Consider the following 20,712-nt stretch of genomic DNA (forward strand, 5'->3'; position numbering starts at 1 on the left):
GCAACTTTACCTTTAAGCATGTTCAGTATGTGTGCAACTCCTCATATGCGCATCACGTTGAACCCAGAAGTAACCCAAAAACATCACAAAAAAGAGTGAGGGCAGAATGGGGTGTTTGCAGGCTTTTTCAACGTGTTTCAAATATATGTGATTTCACTTAAATGTATGGCGTCCTGAAAAGTAACCCCTGTGAAAATTGGGAGTTGCCTGTATTCACTTTAAAATGAGCCATCCTGTTCAATGAGGCTTATTGTCAATCAAAATTGTAGAAAATTAGCTACATATCAAGCTAACTTATAAAATATTGTTCAGAACTATTAATGCAGACAATTCCAGCTTTATTCCTTGTATTCCACAGATTTGCCTCACATTTAAATGTGAGTGAGTACTTTAAGCTACCATTCTAGGGGAAGCTCAATTACATTCTGCATGGATTTTTTCATAAGTAAGTTGTTACAGAAAGACTGAAACAAAGCACCTGTTCATTTTTATAAGATCTCAGAGGTCAATAGCTAGTGAGACCTTCCACCCACATTTCGAATTCAGCAAAAAGAAAAGCTAAGCAAGTAAATGTAGATTACAGTGTTACAAAATCTGTCAAGAAAGTACAGTGGTACCTCGGGATACAGACGCTTCAGGTTACAGACGCTTCAGGTTACAGACTCTGCTAACCCAGAAATAGTACCTCGGGTTAAGAACTTTGCTTCAGGATGAGAACATAAATTGTGCGGCGGCAGCAGGAGTCCCCATTAGCCAAAGTGGTACCTCAGGTTAAGAAAAGTTTCAGGTTAAGAACGGACCTTCGGAACGAATTAAGTTCTTAATCCGAGATACCACTATACTTGCCTCAGGGAGCATTTAGCCTCATTCTGTATTCTTGGGGTCCACTCTGTTCTCTAGATAGTGGTGTTGGAGCCAGTGTATTTTGCTTTACGAACAATTTGTACATAGCTGGCCCCATAATAAAACTGGTGCCACTAAGCAGTAAATGCTTCCCAAGGGAGGAGCCTGTGCACATAAGCTTAGCAGCACGTACAGATACGGACATTTATGTGCTGTGTTCACACATGCTGCATAGGAAATAAAAAAAGGATGTAACATCTCTTAAAATTTGAAAATAATTTTTTGTTAGAGCAAAATATTTCATGACCCCAAGTACAGCAATCGGTTTGACATTCAAAATGCTGTAATCCTTATCCATTGTTTGTTCCCCAAACACATCTGGACACAACTCTGTCCCAAATCTATCTTGAGTAGAAAGCACTTCCATTGCGTAAGTTGACTATGCATTACACTTTAACCAAGAACACTTGACATTGTATAACTGTAAATATTTTTGATTGTGCCAAAGATGTCTATTCACATTTTAGATAAAGTGCTCCACATCACTGAATTCTTTGAAATGCAAATGTTTCTTCCTGACCAGTTTCCTGTGAGTCACTAATATATCTTTGCAGGAAACTAAATCAGAAACTGTTTGTAATGCCCATGACAGTTTCTCCAGTTTGCAAATGTGCCAATGGGTCCAAAAATGTCAGTGGCTGAAAAGGTTGATCTCCCCTGATCTGAGAACATGTGCAATAATTTTCAGCCAGGAACTGGAATGCCCAAGGTTTTCAGTTTCTGCCTTTATATTGGACAGCCCAGGTTGCCCCTATCTTCGCTACTACTTGCAAGGCACCTAATCAGATCCATGATCGATGCCTAGGAATAAAAGTGTATATATATGGCATAACTATATGGTGGGAACAGAATTGCAGCTGACCCTTGAAGAGCAGGATTGGATGACCTTGTGGTACAAGACAAACATCAATCTATGTTGGCAAATGTGAGGGAGGTATTAGCATGTTAATGGTACCTGACACCAAATTGGATGGCTCATATGTCACTGAGCTCCTTCCTCATGTGCTGGAGGGACTGCCAGGATATTGGCACTTACTGGCACATGTGGTGGGACAGTTGTTTGGCTGGGAGTAGAAATAGGTTGGGAGAAATCAATTCATTTTGGAGACTGAATCACGTGTACTCTTTCCACCTCACTTGCTTCCCCCCCACCCCCAGAATGCAAATTTAAATAAGGCCTTGAGTAGTTTTCAGCTTGAAATCTCAAGTGTTTCTTTTGTCCTCAAATTGTGATTTTAAACGTGTGGGTTGTGCACATACTACATTTTCATTCTAGCTGTTCTTCTGTGTACAACAGTAAGCGTTATATAAGTAACCTCTAACAGCCAGTTAGGCCTCCCTAAGTTTAGGTGTGCCTAATTCTGCATAGAATTAGGCTGTTAATTGTTTTGCTAAGAGGTAACTATAACATTGATCTCTAATTTGGTCTTTGAAGTGCCGAAAGATAATTTGCTAGACAAAATAGAACCCCCCACAGATTCTCGTGTGTGTGTGTGTGTGTGTGTGTGAGAGAGAGAGAGAGAGAAAGAGAGAGAGAGAAAGAAAGAAAGAAAGAGATGTTATAGCAGTGCTTTTGTCAAAATACTTTCTATCTTGTTATGTTGCTTGTGCAAGCCCTTTTTTTCTTTCATGGCTTCTAATTGTGTAGTAAGAGCCGTTACAACAACCAGTTGCTGCTCATAGCAAAGCTCAAACTTGCTGATGCAGTTAGTCACATTTTAAGAGATCATTGACCCATCAGTAAGACTCTGACCACCTCAGAGATAAAAAGCTAATGTTCTATTGGCCACTTATAGTGGAACAGATTAAGAAATGGTGTAATAATTAACAAAGGTAATGAAAATGTGCCTTTTAGTTCTAACCAGTATATGTCAGTTGCAGGTTTTATCTCTCTTTTTTACTTTAGTACAGCATCTAAATGTAATATAAAAAACTGATTGCTGTATGTCACTATAAAAATGCAGGGCAATTGACATTTATTAACAGCCTTACTGTAGCATTCTCTTCTTCCATAATTTTAAAATTGTTATCCCATATTCTTCTGTGTATTAGATATTAAAAGCAAATGAAAGGTGAAATGTGTTTAAGGCTTTAGAAGCATTTGAGCAAATAATTTTAGGATTGCTGCATAAATAATTCCTGCCTTAAAAACGCATTTTTCAGATAAAGTAACTTGCATTGTTACTGGCTTGGCTATATATTGGGGTTTATACCAAAAGGCAGCTTAGGTTGTGCTTGTTGCAGGTGATTAGATGGATATCGGTTGATTTCAGCTGAGGGTGTGGGCAAGGTGCTTGACTGGGTCTGTGCCATGATGTGCCTGCTTGACACTTGTCCTTTCTGATTTTATAACAAGGGTCAATGAATGCCTCATAGGCCTCCATGAGATGAAACACAAAGCACTGCTTAGCAACGTGGAAATGAGCCTCTGTGAGCATCAAGCTCATACGCACCTCCCTCCTCTTTCTTCCTCCTGCATGGTCACATGTTCAAGCATTGTTTCCTGTTTTAAATTAACCATGGTTTATTCTTATGTCTTGTGGTTTAATGTTACTTCTAAACTCAACTGTTCTTGCTAATCTGAACGAGTGAGTACTTGCAGGGCTGATTAAAAACCAACTATTGTTCCTTCTAATCTAGGCAATTATATTGTGCAGTGTCAAATTTATCATCTTTGGGGCAAGATGCTCAGGTGAATCAACAGTCTCTTGGATGAATCCAGTTATTTGGATTCAGGTATACAGTGGTACCTTGGTTCTTGAACGGCTTAATTGTTGAACAAATCGGCTCCTGAATGCCGCAAACCCGGAAGTAAGTGTTCTGGTTTGCAAATGTTTTTCGGAAGCCAACACAGCTTCCGCTTGAGTGCAAGAAACTCCTGCAGCCAATTGGAAGCCGCACATTGGTTTTCGAATGATTTTGGGAGTTGAACAGACTCCCAGAACAGATTAAGTTTGAGAACCAAGGTACCACTGTACACACTTAGTTCTGCTGTGCTCACCTAGTTTAAAAGCATAGCATTAAATGCAAGATTGTATCCCCAGATTGTAAACATTTAATTCCAAAGCAACAGTTTTTCTTTTTATTATTGTATAGATTTAGCTACAGTCTTTGTGTAGAAGATGCAAAGCTATAAATAATGTAAAGTTCCCCTCTGATTATACAAAATCTCATTGAAAGTAGACATGGCTTGGGAGTGGGTGAATTTTTTGTAGCCTGCTTCTACATAGCAAGAATTGCATGAACCTCAGCCCAGGTAGCTAATGTGAGAGAGAGCCCCACAATCTTGGCATTGATATTCAGAGATTGCAGTCTGAATGAACATCTGTCAGCAGTGATTTGGAGTGCTGCCACTGAAGAAGTTTGTTCCCATCTGTGGTATCAACCTGTAGGAATGCTGAGTGAAACCAGCGTTCTTCTTTCTTCCCCTTTCCTGTTCCTCCATTGAAAGGGCTTGTTTTTTAAAAATTAAATCAGAGATTAAATTAAACCAGTGTGTTTTAATGAAATCTGAGATTATGATGATTTTGTCAGGTCAAGCATGGAGTGCTTTTTTTACTTAGGTGATCTATTTCTGAATTGACCTTTGCAGGAACTTAATTTAGTGGGAAACATTCCCTGCTGTTTACAGAAAGTAGCTTAGTATATATCTCTCGGTGTGTAGTACAGCTCCTCCTGTTTTTGTTAGTATGCTTTAGGTAGTGCCTCAATATAATGATAACCCTACTATTTGGGGGAAATGAATTTCTTCCAGAATCAAGCACAATACAGCTTCTCCAGAGTTGTTAATGCTCTAGAGGCTCTATCTCTAATTGTTTGGAGTATTTTGTTTCCTACTTTCAGGAAGTTCTTTAAGTTAGGAGGAATGAGCAAAGAATTGAAGTGCTATTGAAGTACTAATAGTATTCTCAGGTGCTGAGTTATGATGGCTGTGTAATCTGAATGGTGCCACTGAGAAAGAAAAAGGTATCAACATGTTTAGAGGAACCCCTAGGTTTGTAAAAGTTATAGGGGAAAGCTTTAGGAACAACCCCCTTCTGCCACCCAGCAGCCATAGGAGGCTACATGTATGTTGTCTGGGAGGCCAAAAGCAAGAGGAGATCATAGAATCATAGAATTGTAAAGATGGATGAGGAATTGACTAGAACCCTGAATATTAGTACTACACACTGCAACATTTTGTTGCAGTTCCCACTTGTATATTTTACTTTCTCTTTATGGGTAAGACAAAGCAGAGGTTGGATGGCTATCTGTCATGTATGATGTAGTTGCAATTCCTGCATTGCAGGCATTTAGATAGATGAGCCTTGGGATCCCTTCCAACTACAATTCATTGTATATTTAAACTCTTGTACTGATATTACTTCTATATGGCTATTGGTTTTAAATGTTTAAATGGATTGATTTTATTTTTTTTACTATGTGTACACTGCCCTATGGGAAGAAAGGCTGGATAAAATTAACAGAAGTAAGTTAAATGTAATATACTAATGAACAAATGGGGCAAGTGGTCTCAAACCTATGCTCTGTGGGGTTGACCTAAACAAATTATTTACTCTTGTCATTCCTCTGTCACTTTTGAACTCTACAACTCAGAGGTAGCAAACTCTATCCTGTTGATAGTAGGCCAGTGCCTACTAGTTTCATCATGACTTTTGTCAAACACTGCATGACCTTTAATCTCTGCTTTGGCACTGCTGTTTCCAGCAGTATTGCATCTTTCTCAGAGTTTGTGGTTCATGATGACCTTGGCTGATCTTTTTCTTTTACCAGACCCATTTAAATCCTACAGATGTTATTTGAAAACCTTAGGCTTGGATTAGGCAACACTGAATAGTGTTCTCAATTTCTCTTTTTTTACCTTCTGTCTACTTCATCCCTGCCATTATTTTCTCTTTATAAATTATCTATAAATACTGGGTTATTCTTTTTGTTTCCGCTGGATGTGATCAACCCATGTTCTTCACTGTGCTGTTGAACTTGGAACTGTTTTAAAGTGTAATGTGGACAGTTGCTCACCCACAAGATCCTTGAAGCCACAATAAATAATGTGTGCCTAAAGCACCCATACCCAATTAATCCTGCCCACTGCATCTCACAGTCCTCTTTCACTTTTGGTGTGTCCCTTTGTTCTGATTCTTCCTAAACTGAACTGCTTTGGTAATGAGAGTGAGCACCTGATTTTTGGCTTTGATGCTGGGTTATAAATTGGTATTGTTATAATGAGGCTATTATTAGAATGTAATTGAAATCTAATAAAAAATTTATTTCATAAAAAAAGAATCTCAGTTTTAGATTCCACTTGAAATAAAACACTTGTCTATACTAGGACAGAGAGTAAATAAATATGTTAGGGTATGTTTAATATTGCTCCAGAACTGGATTGATTATAAAGTGTGTGTTTGTGTGCGCGCACACACACACATGCCTCATACAGTCATGCTACAGTGTAGAGTCTACTCATAGTTTTCTAAGGATTTGGTGACCTTTGATGGGCAACTAAGAATATGGATTAAATGAGAGGGAAATGTTTCTTATTGTAACCTGCTCTGGGTTCCTCTTTAAGAAGGAAAATACAGTAGAATATAAATAATTGTTTTATGTGTTAAGTAAAAAATGCTTAAGAATTTTATTGAGCGTTGGTTGTGCTTGTTTTTTAAAAATATTTTACAGAAGATCAAAAATCTGGAATACATAGAGATCTTGGGCTCCTGATTTCAAGTGGAAGCATTCATGATTGTGCGTGTTTTGCCATCACTTCAGAAAAAATGCCAGATGTGAGCAGAAGCTGATGTCCAAAGTGCCAAGTAGCAGTGAACATCCAGATTTGAATAATATGAAAATCATAATATTTCAGCATAGAAACATGACTGAAAAATTTCATTGGTGATGTTGTCATCTCCTTGTCTTCATGCCTTTTAATAAACCTGGATATTTAACTAAAAGTTAACAAATACAGCTCAGTTTTAGAGACAATAGTACCATATCCCTTAAGAAGTCTGATGCTGTTGAAGCATGTTTCCCAGGTTCACTGTGACTCTTCGCTAGGGACCAAAAAGTAATAAGGAACACCCCATAAAAGTCACATGTAAGAAATGGCTGTTGGACACCATAGTGTTCTGGGCTCTTTAAAACACAACTGTACCATTATTATTAAGTCTTTCAGTTGTATGATACATCTCAGTTTGTAACGTTTTATTAGGGATCCTTAACCACCTTCCCAAATAAGTAGGATGGAATTTTTTATTTGGGTGATTTGTATGAAATATTAATATTGCTACCCTTTAATGAATTATTTGAAAAATGAAGATTATAAATCACATTTTAAGCACCATGTGTTAAATGAACTATTATATTTATTAAAATTTTCTTCATAATCAAAAAACTGAAAGAACAGCATGTCTGCAGCACCTCAAATTCATATTTTCTTTGGTGCACCTAGTCTCCCAGCCTCATTAAAAACTTCTAAAGAGGAGAGGTTTTCAGCATCTACTGCTGAAAAATGGCAGAAACTCTGCTTTTCATTTCCTAAGGACACTTTTAAACTTTGTACTAGAAAATGTATATGTCTTGAACATGTAGATCATCGGACACCAAATGATACAGAATTGACTGCTCAGTCCAAAGATCACTTCCCCCCAGATGGTGGAAATGAATATGGGTTGACTGATGTTATTTTGACAGACTGTAGTGCTGGAAGAGTAAAATTACTCAGCAATGAAGCTAAGCACCTTCCATATCAGCAGCTTCTCATTGATATAAAAGCAGGTGAACCAAGCAAGCAATCTGAAGATGCTGAAGAAGGTACCAGTAAGATGCATAACCACCTTACTATTCCTCCCTTGGCTTCTAGTACTGAAAAGTTTAGCAGAGGTCTGGAGTCTATAGGACAGGATGATAAATCATCAGATGTTCAGTGTGCTCCTTACCAGCTCTTGAATCAATACTTGGAGGGATGTTTCCCACAAGTAATGAAAGAATCAAAGACTGGAAAACCACTAAATGTCTATTCAAATCTTCCAGTTTCAACAGACACTGAATTCCTTAGTATTCTGACTTCAAGCCAAGTTGCTCTGCTTTCAGGAGGGCATGCTATAGGACAAAATGAAACACAAAGCAAATCTACAAAGGCGAGTGGAACAGAATTGGATGGACTTTGTAGGGAAGATGAAGCATCCCCAGAACTGCATATTCAGTTAAATGAAAATGGTGGTTTGTGTGCAAATATCACTGATGCAGATAGCTCTCTTGAACTGTTTGACTTTGATAGTACCGAGAAAAGCAACTCGTATTTGAGAGAAAATAGCTTTCAAGAAAATGCTGGTATGCCTACAGACCATCTGTGTTCATCTGATGATAAACCTAAGAAAGAGGTACATTATATTGAACCATGGAAGAAAGGAATAGTGTGTTCTCAAGTCAGCCACTCTGCTAAAAGATCTCAAACATCTGAAGATATTTCACCGGCAACTTACATTACACTTGGAGACCAACAGCAATCAAAGAAAGCCAAATTGATTTGTTCTCCAGTTTGTGCAGTTCCACAAATAGAGCAACTGAGAATTTCAGGGTTTAAGAAAGTTTTGAAACACCCATCCCTGCTTAAAGACTGTTTATGCAAAGGTCAGAAGTACACCGTCTTAGTCACAGTTCTACATCCTTGCCATATTAAAGAAATACAAACAAAGCCAGGATCTAAATTGTCCTCAAGAGTCCCCCTAGCCACAGTCGTCGTTTTTGATCAGTCTGAAGTACAACGAAAGATTGCATTGTGGAGAGCGGCAGCATTTTGGTCACTTACAATGTTTCCTGGCGATATCGTACTATTCACAGGTGAGGGTTAAAATGGCGCTTATCAGTTCATTTATGACATTTTCCATAGGAAGTATTTTAGATAGTGAACTGGTTGATGGTATATACCTTTCTGCTGAGTTTCGGGTACAACGTTAAGTGTCTCCTGAAACACATTCCCTATTGTAAGCACATTTATAAAAATTACACTACAGCTATAGAGATGTGGTAGAGGAGTTGCTCTCCAGCCCCACCCTACAATTAATGCTTCCTATCTATTAGGAACATCCAAGAAACCTCTATCAAACAATATCATGACAATGTATAATCTATTTCCCTCCGCTCCCTGCATTTGTTTTTAATACTGCCTCAATTCAAGGCAGCAACTGAACTGGAGCACAATTAAATAAGGGATTTTTCTTTTCTCAACATGCATCTGCTCAGTTTGGATGATCGGAAACAACCTTTGCACTCACTTCTCCTTCCCTTGCATGTGGCATCACTGTCAGTTTGCAGCTTAACGATAAGCATGATTTGCTGTTGCACTGGAATTGAAAAGCGTTTAGTGTTTGCCCTCCAAAGTCAGCGTTTGAAGTGAGTTTCTGATTTTTGTTTGGAGGTCAAGTGCTGATCAGTGTTTGCCACAATGATGGAGGAGAAAGAAAACAGTTGGTGGCTCAATTCATAAAAACATGAATTGGAGGCTTGGCAAAACTCTTATGCTATCTCCAAAGACTCAACTTTGAAAAATTATTCTTTTTTCCCATCACAACTGTATTTATTGTCACCCTAACAGAAACGGGCACTTGTGAAGGTTTCTCCACAATGTGTTTTGAAGCCAAAATTTGGATTCAAAGCTGGACTTTTAATACAGTGGTACCTCGGGTTACATACACTTCAGGTTACATGCGCTTCAGGTTACACACTCCGCTAACCCAGAAATAGCGCTTCAGGTTAAGGACTTTGCTTCAGGATAAGAACAGAAATCGGCCTCTGGTGGCACGGCAGCAGCAGGAGGCCCCATTAGCTAAAGTGGTGCTTCAGGTTAAGAATAGTTTCAGGTTAAGAATGGACCTCTGGAACGAATTAAGTACTTAACCTGAGGTACCACTGTATTAACATATCTTTGTCCAATTCAGACAGACTAAATATATAAAAAGTCATGCAAAGCTTGAACAACTTGGTGGCTTTCAGTTTTTGAACAGGGGCTAGTCCAGTTTGTAGATTTGAAGTGGGATATGTCTGTGTCATTGTTGTCCGCCCCCCCCCCCGCCCCCCTGTGACCTGGACTGAGGTTTCTTCTCTTCATTGCAGATGTGATTATAAATGAGAATCGCTGGAATGGAGAAATATTGCTGCAGTCAACGTTCACTAGTCAGTTATTGAATCTTGGAAGCTGCTCGACAATTAATCCGAACAAATGTGAGCTTTAATACTTTGCATACAGTGAACTCTTGTCCCAATTCATGATTTCCTTAATAATTTAAATCTAGTGTTTCCCAAACTTTCTTGAAATGGTTGCATAATATCTGTCAGATGGCAGTGGTGGTTGCTTGTGAGCAACCAGGCAGGACTCAGACCTGTCTTTTACAGGTTTTATTTTGGTACAAACTATTTCCAGTGCAGAGGCACAAGTTCATGTCTACCTCAATCGCTAGCAGAATCCGGGAGTGCTTGTGTCCTGGACCTCCCCCAACATAAAAGTCTCATTACGCCCAGCCATTTCCTTCCTTCTTTGCACTTTAGATTTCTGCGCAGGGTGGGCGACGGAAGGGGCATGCTTCCTTCCTGGCCGACTTGGCCAGGAGCGGCACTGAGGCTCCCAATAGCATCCTCTGGTCCTTTCACCTCTTCCCCACTGGAGGTGGGGCTTTCCTCATCACCGGAAGAGGAACTGCTTCGCAAGATTTTCGGAGGCTCCCTGTAACACAACTGCCCCTCTGTTTCCCGCCCCTGTTCTGATGGCAGTTCCCTGACAATATCAATTCTTTTACTAAAGTTCATACCCTTCAGACAAATTTAATCCAAATATTTAATGCACGAGGAGCACTAGAATGTGTGTGGCATACCTATGGCTCAATCAAACATTTTTCTACATGAAATGTGCATGTTATATGCTTGTCCACTTACTTTCTTCCCTATCCTGCTGTCCCCAATAATACTTCTGTATCCCAATATCTACCTGAATTTCAATCTAGGTTCAGACATTAGGTTCAGGGAAGGCATGGGTGCAGGTGATGTGATTGAGCATCAATTTCTGTCTGCTGATGAGAAGAGCTGAGGATGCTCTCGTAGAAAGAAATTGAACAGGGCCAGTGTGATTAAAAAAAAATCCTGAATAAACACACCATACTCATCAGATAAATGATGCTTTTTTTAAACACATGAATTACAGTGGCAGCATTCACCCATCATGGTAAACCACATGGCAGATGTGCAGAAGGCTCTTTCATTCCTTCCCTCTAGCCAGCAGTAGCAGCAGACCATGATCCCTGGAGAATCATGATTTGTTCCACAGCAAACAAGCCATGGTGTTATCAAGGTTTGTGTTTGGTTTACTAATCAAGGTTTCTTTGGATGAAACAAGCTATGGTATAAGCTTGGATACAACAAAATGGATTGTTGTTCCCACTGGTTAGTGGAGAGGAGCAAAACTATGTTTTACCCTGATGTACAAATTGTGCCTTTTTGAGTGCCTTCTGAGTGGTATTAAACTAAGTTTTACTCAGTAGAGCTGCTGAAATTCACGAACATGACTAAGGTCCATTAATTTCAATGGGCTTACCTGAATAAAACTTAGTTAACTATCACTTCTGAGATTGTATTTGCATTGAATATATATCTTTTAAATTTATTTCTAACTGCTTAGAAGCTTATTTTGGCATTAAGTAGTACATAATTTTTAAATTATTATTTCTGAATTAAGTTAAGAACATTGCTAGATATGCTTGCAAGTGATATTTTGATCTGGGATTACCATAGGTGAAACATACAGCCCCCCTACCCAAAAATTAGAGGTATTTTTAAAATTTTATATGTGTTCTTTTCTAGTCTCGCATATAGTGGATGTTAATATTCTCCAGGATTTGCTGGCATATGTGTCTTCCAAGCAAGCCTATCTTCAAGCTCTCCCCCAAAGGCAGACCCAGACTTTGAACAATATACAACATATTCAACTAGATCAACTCAAACCAGATAGATTGGTGCACGCAATAGTGAAAATTATCAACATCACTGTGCTATCAGGTCAGTTGACTTTTTAATCCTATATTTCACTGGGGCTGTATCTTGAGATTGAAAAGAATAAGGTGGACATGATAGTTCCCTGGCTACAGATTTTAAAAACCTAAGAGTAGACCTTGAAAAGATACCTCCCTCTGACTTACCTGTCTGAGCAAAAACAGCCACTAAGAGTGTTAATACAACTATTTCTTCTGTGACATCTTTCTGTCCTCACTAAATACTTAAAAAGACTTTGCAGAACCCTCTCAAGGAGAAGGGTGGAGCATGGTACCTGAAATACTATAGATAAGAAAATGGTCATTGTTTGATTTATGAGGCTACCTGAAGTTTCGCTTCTTATAAATAATGTTTCCATTTGCTAGGTATTGAGGGCTCATCTGATTTAACAACATACCTTACTAGTGAAGCTAAGCCAGTGATTTCGGTGAGGTGGCTCACATGGCTAACGTTAGAGCCGTGTGCTCTGTCCCAGATTCTTCAGCATTAATGATTAATAACATAGATAAGAATTGACGATAGGTCTAGATTTCCTAAAATGAGTGTATGATGGGAGAGCTATTACCTGGCATTCTCAGAGAGCAAAAATAATGGCATGTTCCTTTCACCAGTTCATCTTTTTAATCTATGTAGCACCTTCCTTGTTCCAAAAGTGAGATCCTCAGAACGCACAGATATTTCTGACATTCTGAAAGAAATGCCTTCTGAAACTGATTAAGGGTTAACTCAAAGTATTCACTGTAATACCTGTTTTCAATTTTGTTCATTTTGGAAACAGGTTATTGATTGATTGATTCATGGATTGATTGCATTTATATATGTAGCATCATACATAAAAGAGTTGCTGCTTGTTAATGAATTTTCATCCTGTTTGAAAGGAAGCTTTTATGTTCAGGATGCAGAGTACTATATGGCTTATTCCATGTGCCCAAAGACTTATTTTTTAAAAACATCCCTTTATGTTCCACATAGTAACCCCTTTTCAAAACCAAGGGGACTTTCAAAGTACATTGTGATCTGGCATGGAGATCTGCTGTTCAAAGGGGGAAGGTCAAAACCAAAAGTAGTTCATTGTGTTGTAGTCTAAAACAGCATATAAATACAATATATTTGATGGGGCCAGGTCACTCAATGTTTGGGAAAAGATTTTCAGGAAATGTTGATCAACCATTAACTTGTATCACTTCCTAATTGTGGTTCATAATAGTTTCTGAAAATATGATTGTTTTATATGGTGTAGTTAACCAGGTTCCACCTGATGCATGTTTAGCTGAATTGTTAGTTTTCCCCTCTTGCATATAATTTTATGTGTCAAATTTCTGCGTTACCTAACATCAGTACCCTCAACTACTCCCCCTTCAACTTCTATATAAATCACCTTTGCGTTTGCAATATTTTATCTTTAGAATCTACATACAGTTACAAAGGAGAAACAAAAAGAAAAATTATTTTAACAGTGGAACAAATCAAGGACCAGCATTATGTCTTGGTGTTATGGGGTGCTCTATCGGCTCACTGTCCTCAGCTTCAAAGGAAAAGAGGTAAAAAGTCGCTACTTGTTTTAATGCAATATTTGTGGAATTCTTTGTGTAATCCATTGACATAGGGCAACAGAAGGGAGCAAACAGTATGTTAGCATTTGACCCTAATCTCCTTTTTGTTTGAAATGGCTATCTCATACTGTATAATACAAATGCTTGTCAAATATATGGCTGATTTCTTACTTCTGACATAGCAATAGCAATCATTTTTGCAACTGTTTCAGTTTGTTTCCAAATCGTTACTAACTAGTTAAAGGCTTTTGTGTTAAGCAACACAAATTCACACAGTAGTCTTGATTTATGTTAGAACTAGCAAACTGCCTATCGTTATGTGATATATTTCCATGTATATTGCAGGGTCATCTTGTGTGTTCTCCTGTGTGTCCCTGTGCAAAAATATTAAGATTTCTGCTCTTTAAACAACTGCAGGTAGCTGACTGCTTTTTATAGCATTTATTTCAAGCTCTGCTTTGTTAAATCAAGGCAAAGAAATCTAGCATTGTGCCCTTCTTTGTCATTCAACCTTGCAATTTAGTCTACAGTTAGTTTTGTGAGTAATTTGAAATTTCAAACAATTTGTGTTTAATCATTAAAGAACTATATCTGGAAGGTAAGATAAGACTTGTGTTCTTAACTGTCCAAATATCCATCTCTGTTGAAAAATCCTAAATGTTCCTATCAAGACTACCAGGATCAGGAGTTTACTTCATGCCAACCAGGGCTGTAGGTCATGACAACTGAGCATTATGACTGATTCACCATAGAGCAGCATGTGGTGGTCATTCATAGTACTACTGAGCATAGGAAAATAGATCAGCATACAGAGGTCATTTCTGTTGGAAATCAAAATATTTACAAGCCATTATTTCATTATAAATATATTAATTATGTGAGAGTGTAATCTTGAGCACATTCCTCAGAAGATATAGTAACATTTATTCTGTATATAAAGAAGTGTTCATATGTATTGAAATTGAAATACCACTATCTTTTGTTGCAAGGATTGTAAAGAGATGTTGTGCAGTGGTTTTGGTTATGATCTCTAAGCTAGGAAATTGAAATCTCTTCCCAGCTATGAATACACTAGGATAGGAGACCTTTAGCGGTTGCCTTCTCTCAGCTTGATTGTAATGAAATAGTCATTCAGTAGAAGCAAGCGCAAACCATGCAATATGTGTGACCTGTGTGGGAATTGGCCATATGATATATGTCTATGTCATTGGCATAGCTGTCAACTTTTTCCTTTTTTTAAGGGAAATTCCCTTATTCCAAATAGGATTCCTCTCAAGAAAAGGGAAAAGTTATGATCATGGGTAGGCAAACTAAGGCCCGGAACCGGCCCAAACACCTTCTAAATCCAGCCCGCGGACGGTCTGGGAATCAGCATGTTTTTACATGAGTAGAATGTGTCCTTTTATTTAAAATGCATCTCTGGGTTATTTGTGGGGCCTGCCCGGTGTTTTTACATGAGTAGAATGTGTGCTTCTATTTAAATTGTATCTCTGGGTTATTTTTGGGGAATAGGAATTTGTTCATTATTGTTTTTTTCAAAATATAGACCGGCCCCCTGCTGAAAAAGTTTGCTGACCCCTGGTCTATGTGATTTGGATTCTAAAGGCATTGGCCCTGTGCAAACTTTCATTGGCTGAGGAACCTGTGGCCCTCCAGATGTTGCTTGACTACAGCTCCTAGCATCCCTGTCATTGGCCGTGCTGGCTGGGACTGATGAAAGTTGGGGTCTAGCAGCATCTGGAGGGCCACAGGTTCTCCACCCCTGCTTTACATTCATACATGGGACAGATGCATTTGGTGAGTAGGATGGGTTGGTCCTGATGTAACTTCCTCCACCACTCATAGCATCTCCCAAGCAAGATGTTTGTGTAAACTAGGCAAATTTATCTGGTTTGTAAACACTCGAAATGCTGTGTATTTATTTTTTGCATATAGCATTGAAGGTATTCCTCATTTCATCATCTCTGAAAGTGCACTATTCCAGCCAAAGTTTTCTGTGGCTATTAACAAGGAATTAGAATCTAAAATTCTAAGTGGAGTTATTATTTTCTTCTTAGACCACATATGGGAATTCAAATACCTATTTGTAAAACACAGTCCTATCTCTGGTGAACTCGAATTGCATACAACACCATGGACATCTTTGGAGTGCCTCTTCGATGATGATAGAAGAGCTATTGAGTTCAAAGAGAAGTTTCAGAAGGATGTCAGATCACTGATGGGTATAACTACTCTTGCTGCACTTTTGGAGGAGAAATGTTCTGGTGAGATTTTCATTCTTTTTTCCTCCCTCTTTTTAAGCGAGTGGGATTCTCTTGCTCCTTTATTAAATTGTACTGAAGAGCTTTGAGGGGGCAAATCACAGCAATTAAAAATAAAACAAGGAGCACACAATACCAAGTATCTAATTAAATTAGAGTTGTCCCACATCTGTGCAATCCTGGTGATTGAATGCCAACCCAAAGGGAAATATGTTTAATGCTCTTTCAAGAAGTATATGGACCTTTAGGAGAAGAGAGGTCCACGTGTCACTCCCTATGTCCTTGCTGATCTAATTTGGTTCAGTGAAGAAGAGCTGTTTAGGCTGCAATCTAACATACCTTAAAGACAATCCAATTGAACTCAGTGGAGATTACTGTAGACTAAGATTAAGATTAGAATAAAATTAAAATTAGTTTACATGATAGTGCAAGTAGCTACCATTATTCAGTTGGCAATAATGATTTACCTGTTTTCTTGGCGGCAGAAGAAACTAGACAACTCCTTTATGTTTCCATAGGAATGATCCAAGTGAAAGCCTGCATCTCAGAGTTGAAGTTTGCTGTTGCCTCTTCTCCACATGGACAACTTGTCTTTGATTATAAAACATCACTGCAGCAGATATTTGCTTCTCTTACTCAGATCACCTATGCGGGCTGTGCAAAATGTAGACTTGAACTACAGATAGATGATAACAAGATCTACAAACAGTGTGTTAGCTGCTTACCCTCTAATGAAGTGAAGATATTCTACAGGTAAAAAAGTGTGTGTATAATGAATGTATGTATGTATGTATGTATGAATGAATGAATGAATGAATGAATGAATGTGTAAGTGAGTGAATGAGAATCAGTTGACGGTAGCTGCTATGTTAATATATTAAACTGGCCCGCAGGTGTATTATTGTGAAAGGGGATACATTTTATTTATACTTCTACATTCTCTCCATAACATTGTTTTAAAGGGAATCAATCCAGTCTGGTGAAATGCTCCCAGGGTCAGATTGAGTCAATTACGTTCACTGGGCTTGTGGTTTTCTGTCACCCTACTCTTACTGCTTTGGTATAAATGAGTAGTAGAAAAACTGATAATACTTTGTGTTAGTTTTTCACAGAGGGTTGAAGGGTAATAGATTCTTCTGGTAGATGAAGACGAATCCCATGGAAGGGCAAATGTACAGCTGTGTGCCTTGACATCCCCATCCTGTTGCAGCCCACAGCAATGGGCACCTTGTGGAGGAGCCAAGTGTCTCACACCCCTTTCTGGGAATTACAAGATTAGCTGGCCAGGTTATAAATGCAACCTTTTAATATAAGCATTGTTTACACCATTTAAATATTGAACATGTTTATGGTGTATAAACCCGAAAGACCATCAAGTTCCCATTTAAAGTATTAGTTTAGTTTTTATGTCCTTCCCTATACCAAGCAAACAATGTTGTGGTGCAACAGGATAAAAACACCTCAGTCTAACAGAAACTGTGTTTGGTCAGTGTTACAGAACTAAGTGTTAATGCATATATTTGTATAAATTACTATTACTTCATTACAAAGTGTGATCTTTGGGTTGTTTCAGCCAAAGTCCATCCCAGTCACACAAGGACTTCAGCTTGGGCAACAGAACTTCCCCTTACACTCCTCTCTTCCAAAGGGAACCCCCAAGAACAGCTTTGGTGTACATGCAGGGGGAGGAGTTGGGAAGTTCCATTGCACAGGCAGAAACAGGATATAGAAACAGGATGATTTCATTGGATAGAAATCTCCATTTTTATCTGTCTGTCTTGGTGATTCCCATGGTAATAAAAGTTGCTGACAGAGCTTGAGGCTGAAGTCCAAAAGGTTTATGGGTACCAGTGTAACACAGAGACCCCTGGAAAACTGTTGGAGCAGCAGTTCATTAAAAACTAGAAACAGCATCATGTTTTAAGAAGCCAATTACCTTGCTGAAATAATTCAGCAACTTCAGTTGGAAGAGAAACCTCACAACAAACACTAGGTGGCAGTAGTGGATAGTTTATGTACGTGGGAAACCCCCGCCCCACAAAATCCACAGATGCATCTGACTTTATTATATATAGGAATAGCTGATATTTGAGGTGGTCTCTTTCAGAACTGTTAAGGGCTTTGTAGCAACTCTGCAGTTAGCATTCACATGGAGACAATTTACTGTAAAGAGAGGCAAATGGCAGGTTTGTCCATAGTCTTATACACTGAATTTTGTACAACATAATTTTGTACTTGTCTGCAAGAGAAGTATAGAAAGCCTATTATGAAAATCCTATTTGAAAGGGTTTCTTAAATGAATTTATCACCTACCAATATTTCTTTTGCCTATTAGATTTGTTGGAAGGCAAATACTGGATCGGATTTGCATTTATGATTATGGATTCTTGTCTAGTTTAAGGAACTGCATGCAACAATTAAATTAACATGACATTTCTCTTTCCTGGTCCACTTAATTGCTCCTTAGGTTTCTACAGCTTATTTTAAACTCTGCAGCAAGGATTGAAAATAATGGCATGGCAGGCAGTTCAGAATGTAAAAGTGTGCCTTGCATCTCTCTTTCTCTCCCTGTATGTATATTAATGTCAAGTTTTTGTTTCAGGTGTGGGTATGTGAATTTACATCCTGCCTTCCGCCTCGCTCCTCCCAAAAATGGAATTTAAAATATTGTAATAGTTAAAATCTGATTGTTGTAGTAAAACCAAATAATAGTTACATCTAAAGGTAAAGAGACCCCTGACCGTTAGGTCCAGTCGTGACCGACTCTGGGGTTGCGGCGCCAAGGGAGCCGGCGTACAGCTTCTGGGTCATGTTGCCAGCATGACTAAGCCGCTTCTGGTGAACCAGAGCAGCGCATGGAAACTCCGTTTACCTTCCCGCCGGAGCGGTACCTATTTATCTGCTTGCACTTTGACGTGCTTTCGAACTGCTAGGTTGGCAGGAGCAGGGACCGAGCAACGGGAGCTCACCCCGTTGCAGGGATTTGAACCGCCGACCTTTTGATCAGCAAGTCCTAGGCTCTGTGGTTTAACTCACAGTGCCACCCACATCCCAATAGTTACATCTACAAGCCTTTAATTTCCTGTAGTGGTTTTAACTTTATAAGAGCATGACTTTTGGTGAAATCTTTCCCAGTGACCTTATCAGGAACTGATAATGCTGTAGTTAGAAGCCAGTGTCCTGTGTTAATTATTTAGTATATTTCGAAATTAAGCATCTCAACCTGCTTCTCTTTGAAATTGCAATTTATTTGTAGTTGATTAAAAGTATTAGTGGGGGACTGAAATAGCTGCTCAGCTGCCAACCGATTTGGTTCACCTTAATTGCTTGCATACAGAGAGCGAACTGATTAAGCACCACCATTAGTCAAGTGTTTGGAACTTCAAAGCTGAGAACGTCCTTGACTCAAGAAGCCAAAAGTTAGATATGCTTGAGTATACTTCTCCCCCCCCCTTGAATTTATTCTGAATCACATGACCTGTTTGAAGGGTCAGCTGCAAACATGTATTTATTTGTTATTTTTTAAAAAAAGCTTAGTCTTATTGCTCTACTTTTCTCCCCTCCCCCCTAGGTTCTGCCTTTGTGTATTTGAACAACAAATGGAGGTGTTCATGCCATTTAATACTAAAATAAATGAGTGGTACTGTCTTCTTTGGGAAATATAAGGTGTTGTCTTTAGGCACAGCCCTCTTTGACACTGGATGGTCTCCAAGATCATCATTTCAGTTATAGGGTAGAGAACAAGACTCATAGCAAGTTTCAGGTGCCTGTCCTTTGATATTTTCAAGTTTTTAATTGCACTATAGTTAAACTGTTTCATTTAAATACAGCTTAATATACTAACAGTATTAGTGCACCATAACTTCTCTCCCCTGCAGCTCCCAATAAGCACTCAACTGTGTGGTTGGGGGGATTCTCAAGAGCAGGCTTCCTCAACCTCGGCCCTCCAGATGTTTTTGGCCTACAACTCCCATGATCCCTAGCTAGCAGGACCAGTGGTCAGGGGTGATGGGAATTGTAGTCTCAAAACATCTGGAAGGTCGAGGTTGAGGAAGTCTGCTCTAGAGCAGGGGAGTTGCAATTGATAAGCTCCCCAAACTGTATTTTATTGTGGTTAACTTATAATACCTCAGAATAACCAGATATATGTACTCCCCTCCCTACATAAGAGGCTGAGTCAAAAGAACAAAGGTATTGATTGCATTTCCCCAAAGATTCTTCCAATATAGAGATCTTCTCTCTAAGCAACAATGCAGTTGAGCTTATGCCTACGGATCCTTGTTCATCTGGAATTACAGGGGCTTGAAAATATGAGCATATAATTTTGTGGCAACCTTTTGAACAGAGGCTTTTCTTTTTAGAAATTTCACACTGTTCTTCCTAATACGTATTTTATTATTTAAAATGCCCAAATCCCTGATATTCAAGTACATGAGATCTAGAAGGAATTAAAAATTCTTCACTTAATCATAGTTTCCCCTCTTGCTCATGTCTGGAATATCCAAATAGTGTTGCAGTCACTCTGGCTGTAAGTATTCAGCTTCTAAAGTGTCTTATAAATATATTACCACTTTAAAATACAAGGAAAGGCTACTGAAACAATACACTAGCATATTGTGTAGAAGCAAATTTTGCCTGCTTGTTCAATCAAGGTACCTTACCGAGTCATTAAATCAAGATAATGCAAGAAAAAAGAACTTGTCATGGATAACAGTATGCAACTGAATGTGATAATACTCTTAATTATCTTATCCTCAGGTTTAATGGAAAATTAAGCCATTAAACACAAGCACCGACAAGACACGTATTTTAAGTACGCTTAATTAGTATATTGATTGTTAAACCCCATATTGATATTTCTTATTGTTTAGGTAGAGAATTATGCAGAAAATCTGGTTTAATATGCTGACTATTTGCTGTAATAAACCTTGACTTGACTTAGCACTGACAGCACTTTTCCTGTT

The 20,712-nt window shown here is 38.6% G+C and overlaps 1 protein-coding gene across 12 annotated transcripts in view; it reads left to right on the forward strand.

Moving 5' to 3' along the window:
* The window catches only part of SHLD2 (shieldin complex subunit 2), a 30,893-nt gene that overhangs the window by 8,128 nt on the left and 2,053 nt on the right, over positions 1-20,712 (forward strand). For 11 of the 12 annotated variants that reach the window (XM_081913584.1, XM_081913586.1, XM_081913582.1 and 8 more), the window contains 6 exons: positions 6,577-8,736; positions 10,009-10,116; positions 11,746-11,940; positions 13,341-13,475; positions 15,545-15,751; positions 16,267-16,501. In XM_081913584.1, the coding sequence (XP_081769710.1) occupies positions 7,302-8,736; positions 10,009-10,116; positions 11,746-11,940; positions 13,341-13,475; positions 15,545-15,751; positions 16,267-16,501 (2,315 nt within the window). In that variant the 5' untranslated portion in view covers positions 6,577-7,301. Of the gene's footprint in view, positions 1-6,576; positions 8,737-10,008; positions 10,117-11,745; positions 11,941-13,340; positions 13,476-15,544; positions 15,752-16,266; positions 16,502-20,712 lie in introns of those variants that run through there. The other variant, XM_081913579.1, reaches the window with a different exon arrangement.

This window comes from Podarcis melisellensis (assembly GCF_964234715.1).
Source record: "Podarcis melisellensis genome assembly, chromosome: 5".
Taxonomy (NCBI): Eukaryota; Metazoa; Chordata; class Lepidosauria; order Squamata; family Lacertidae; genus Podarcis; species Podarcis melisellensis.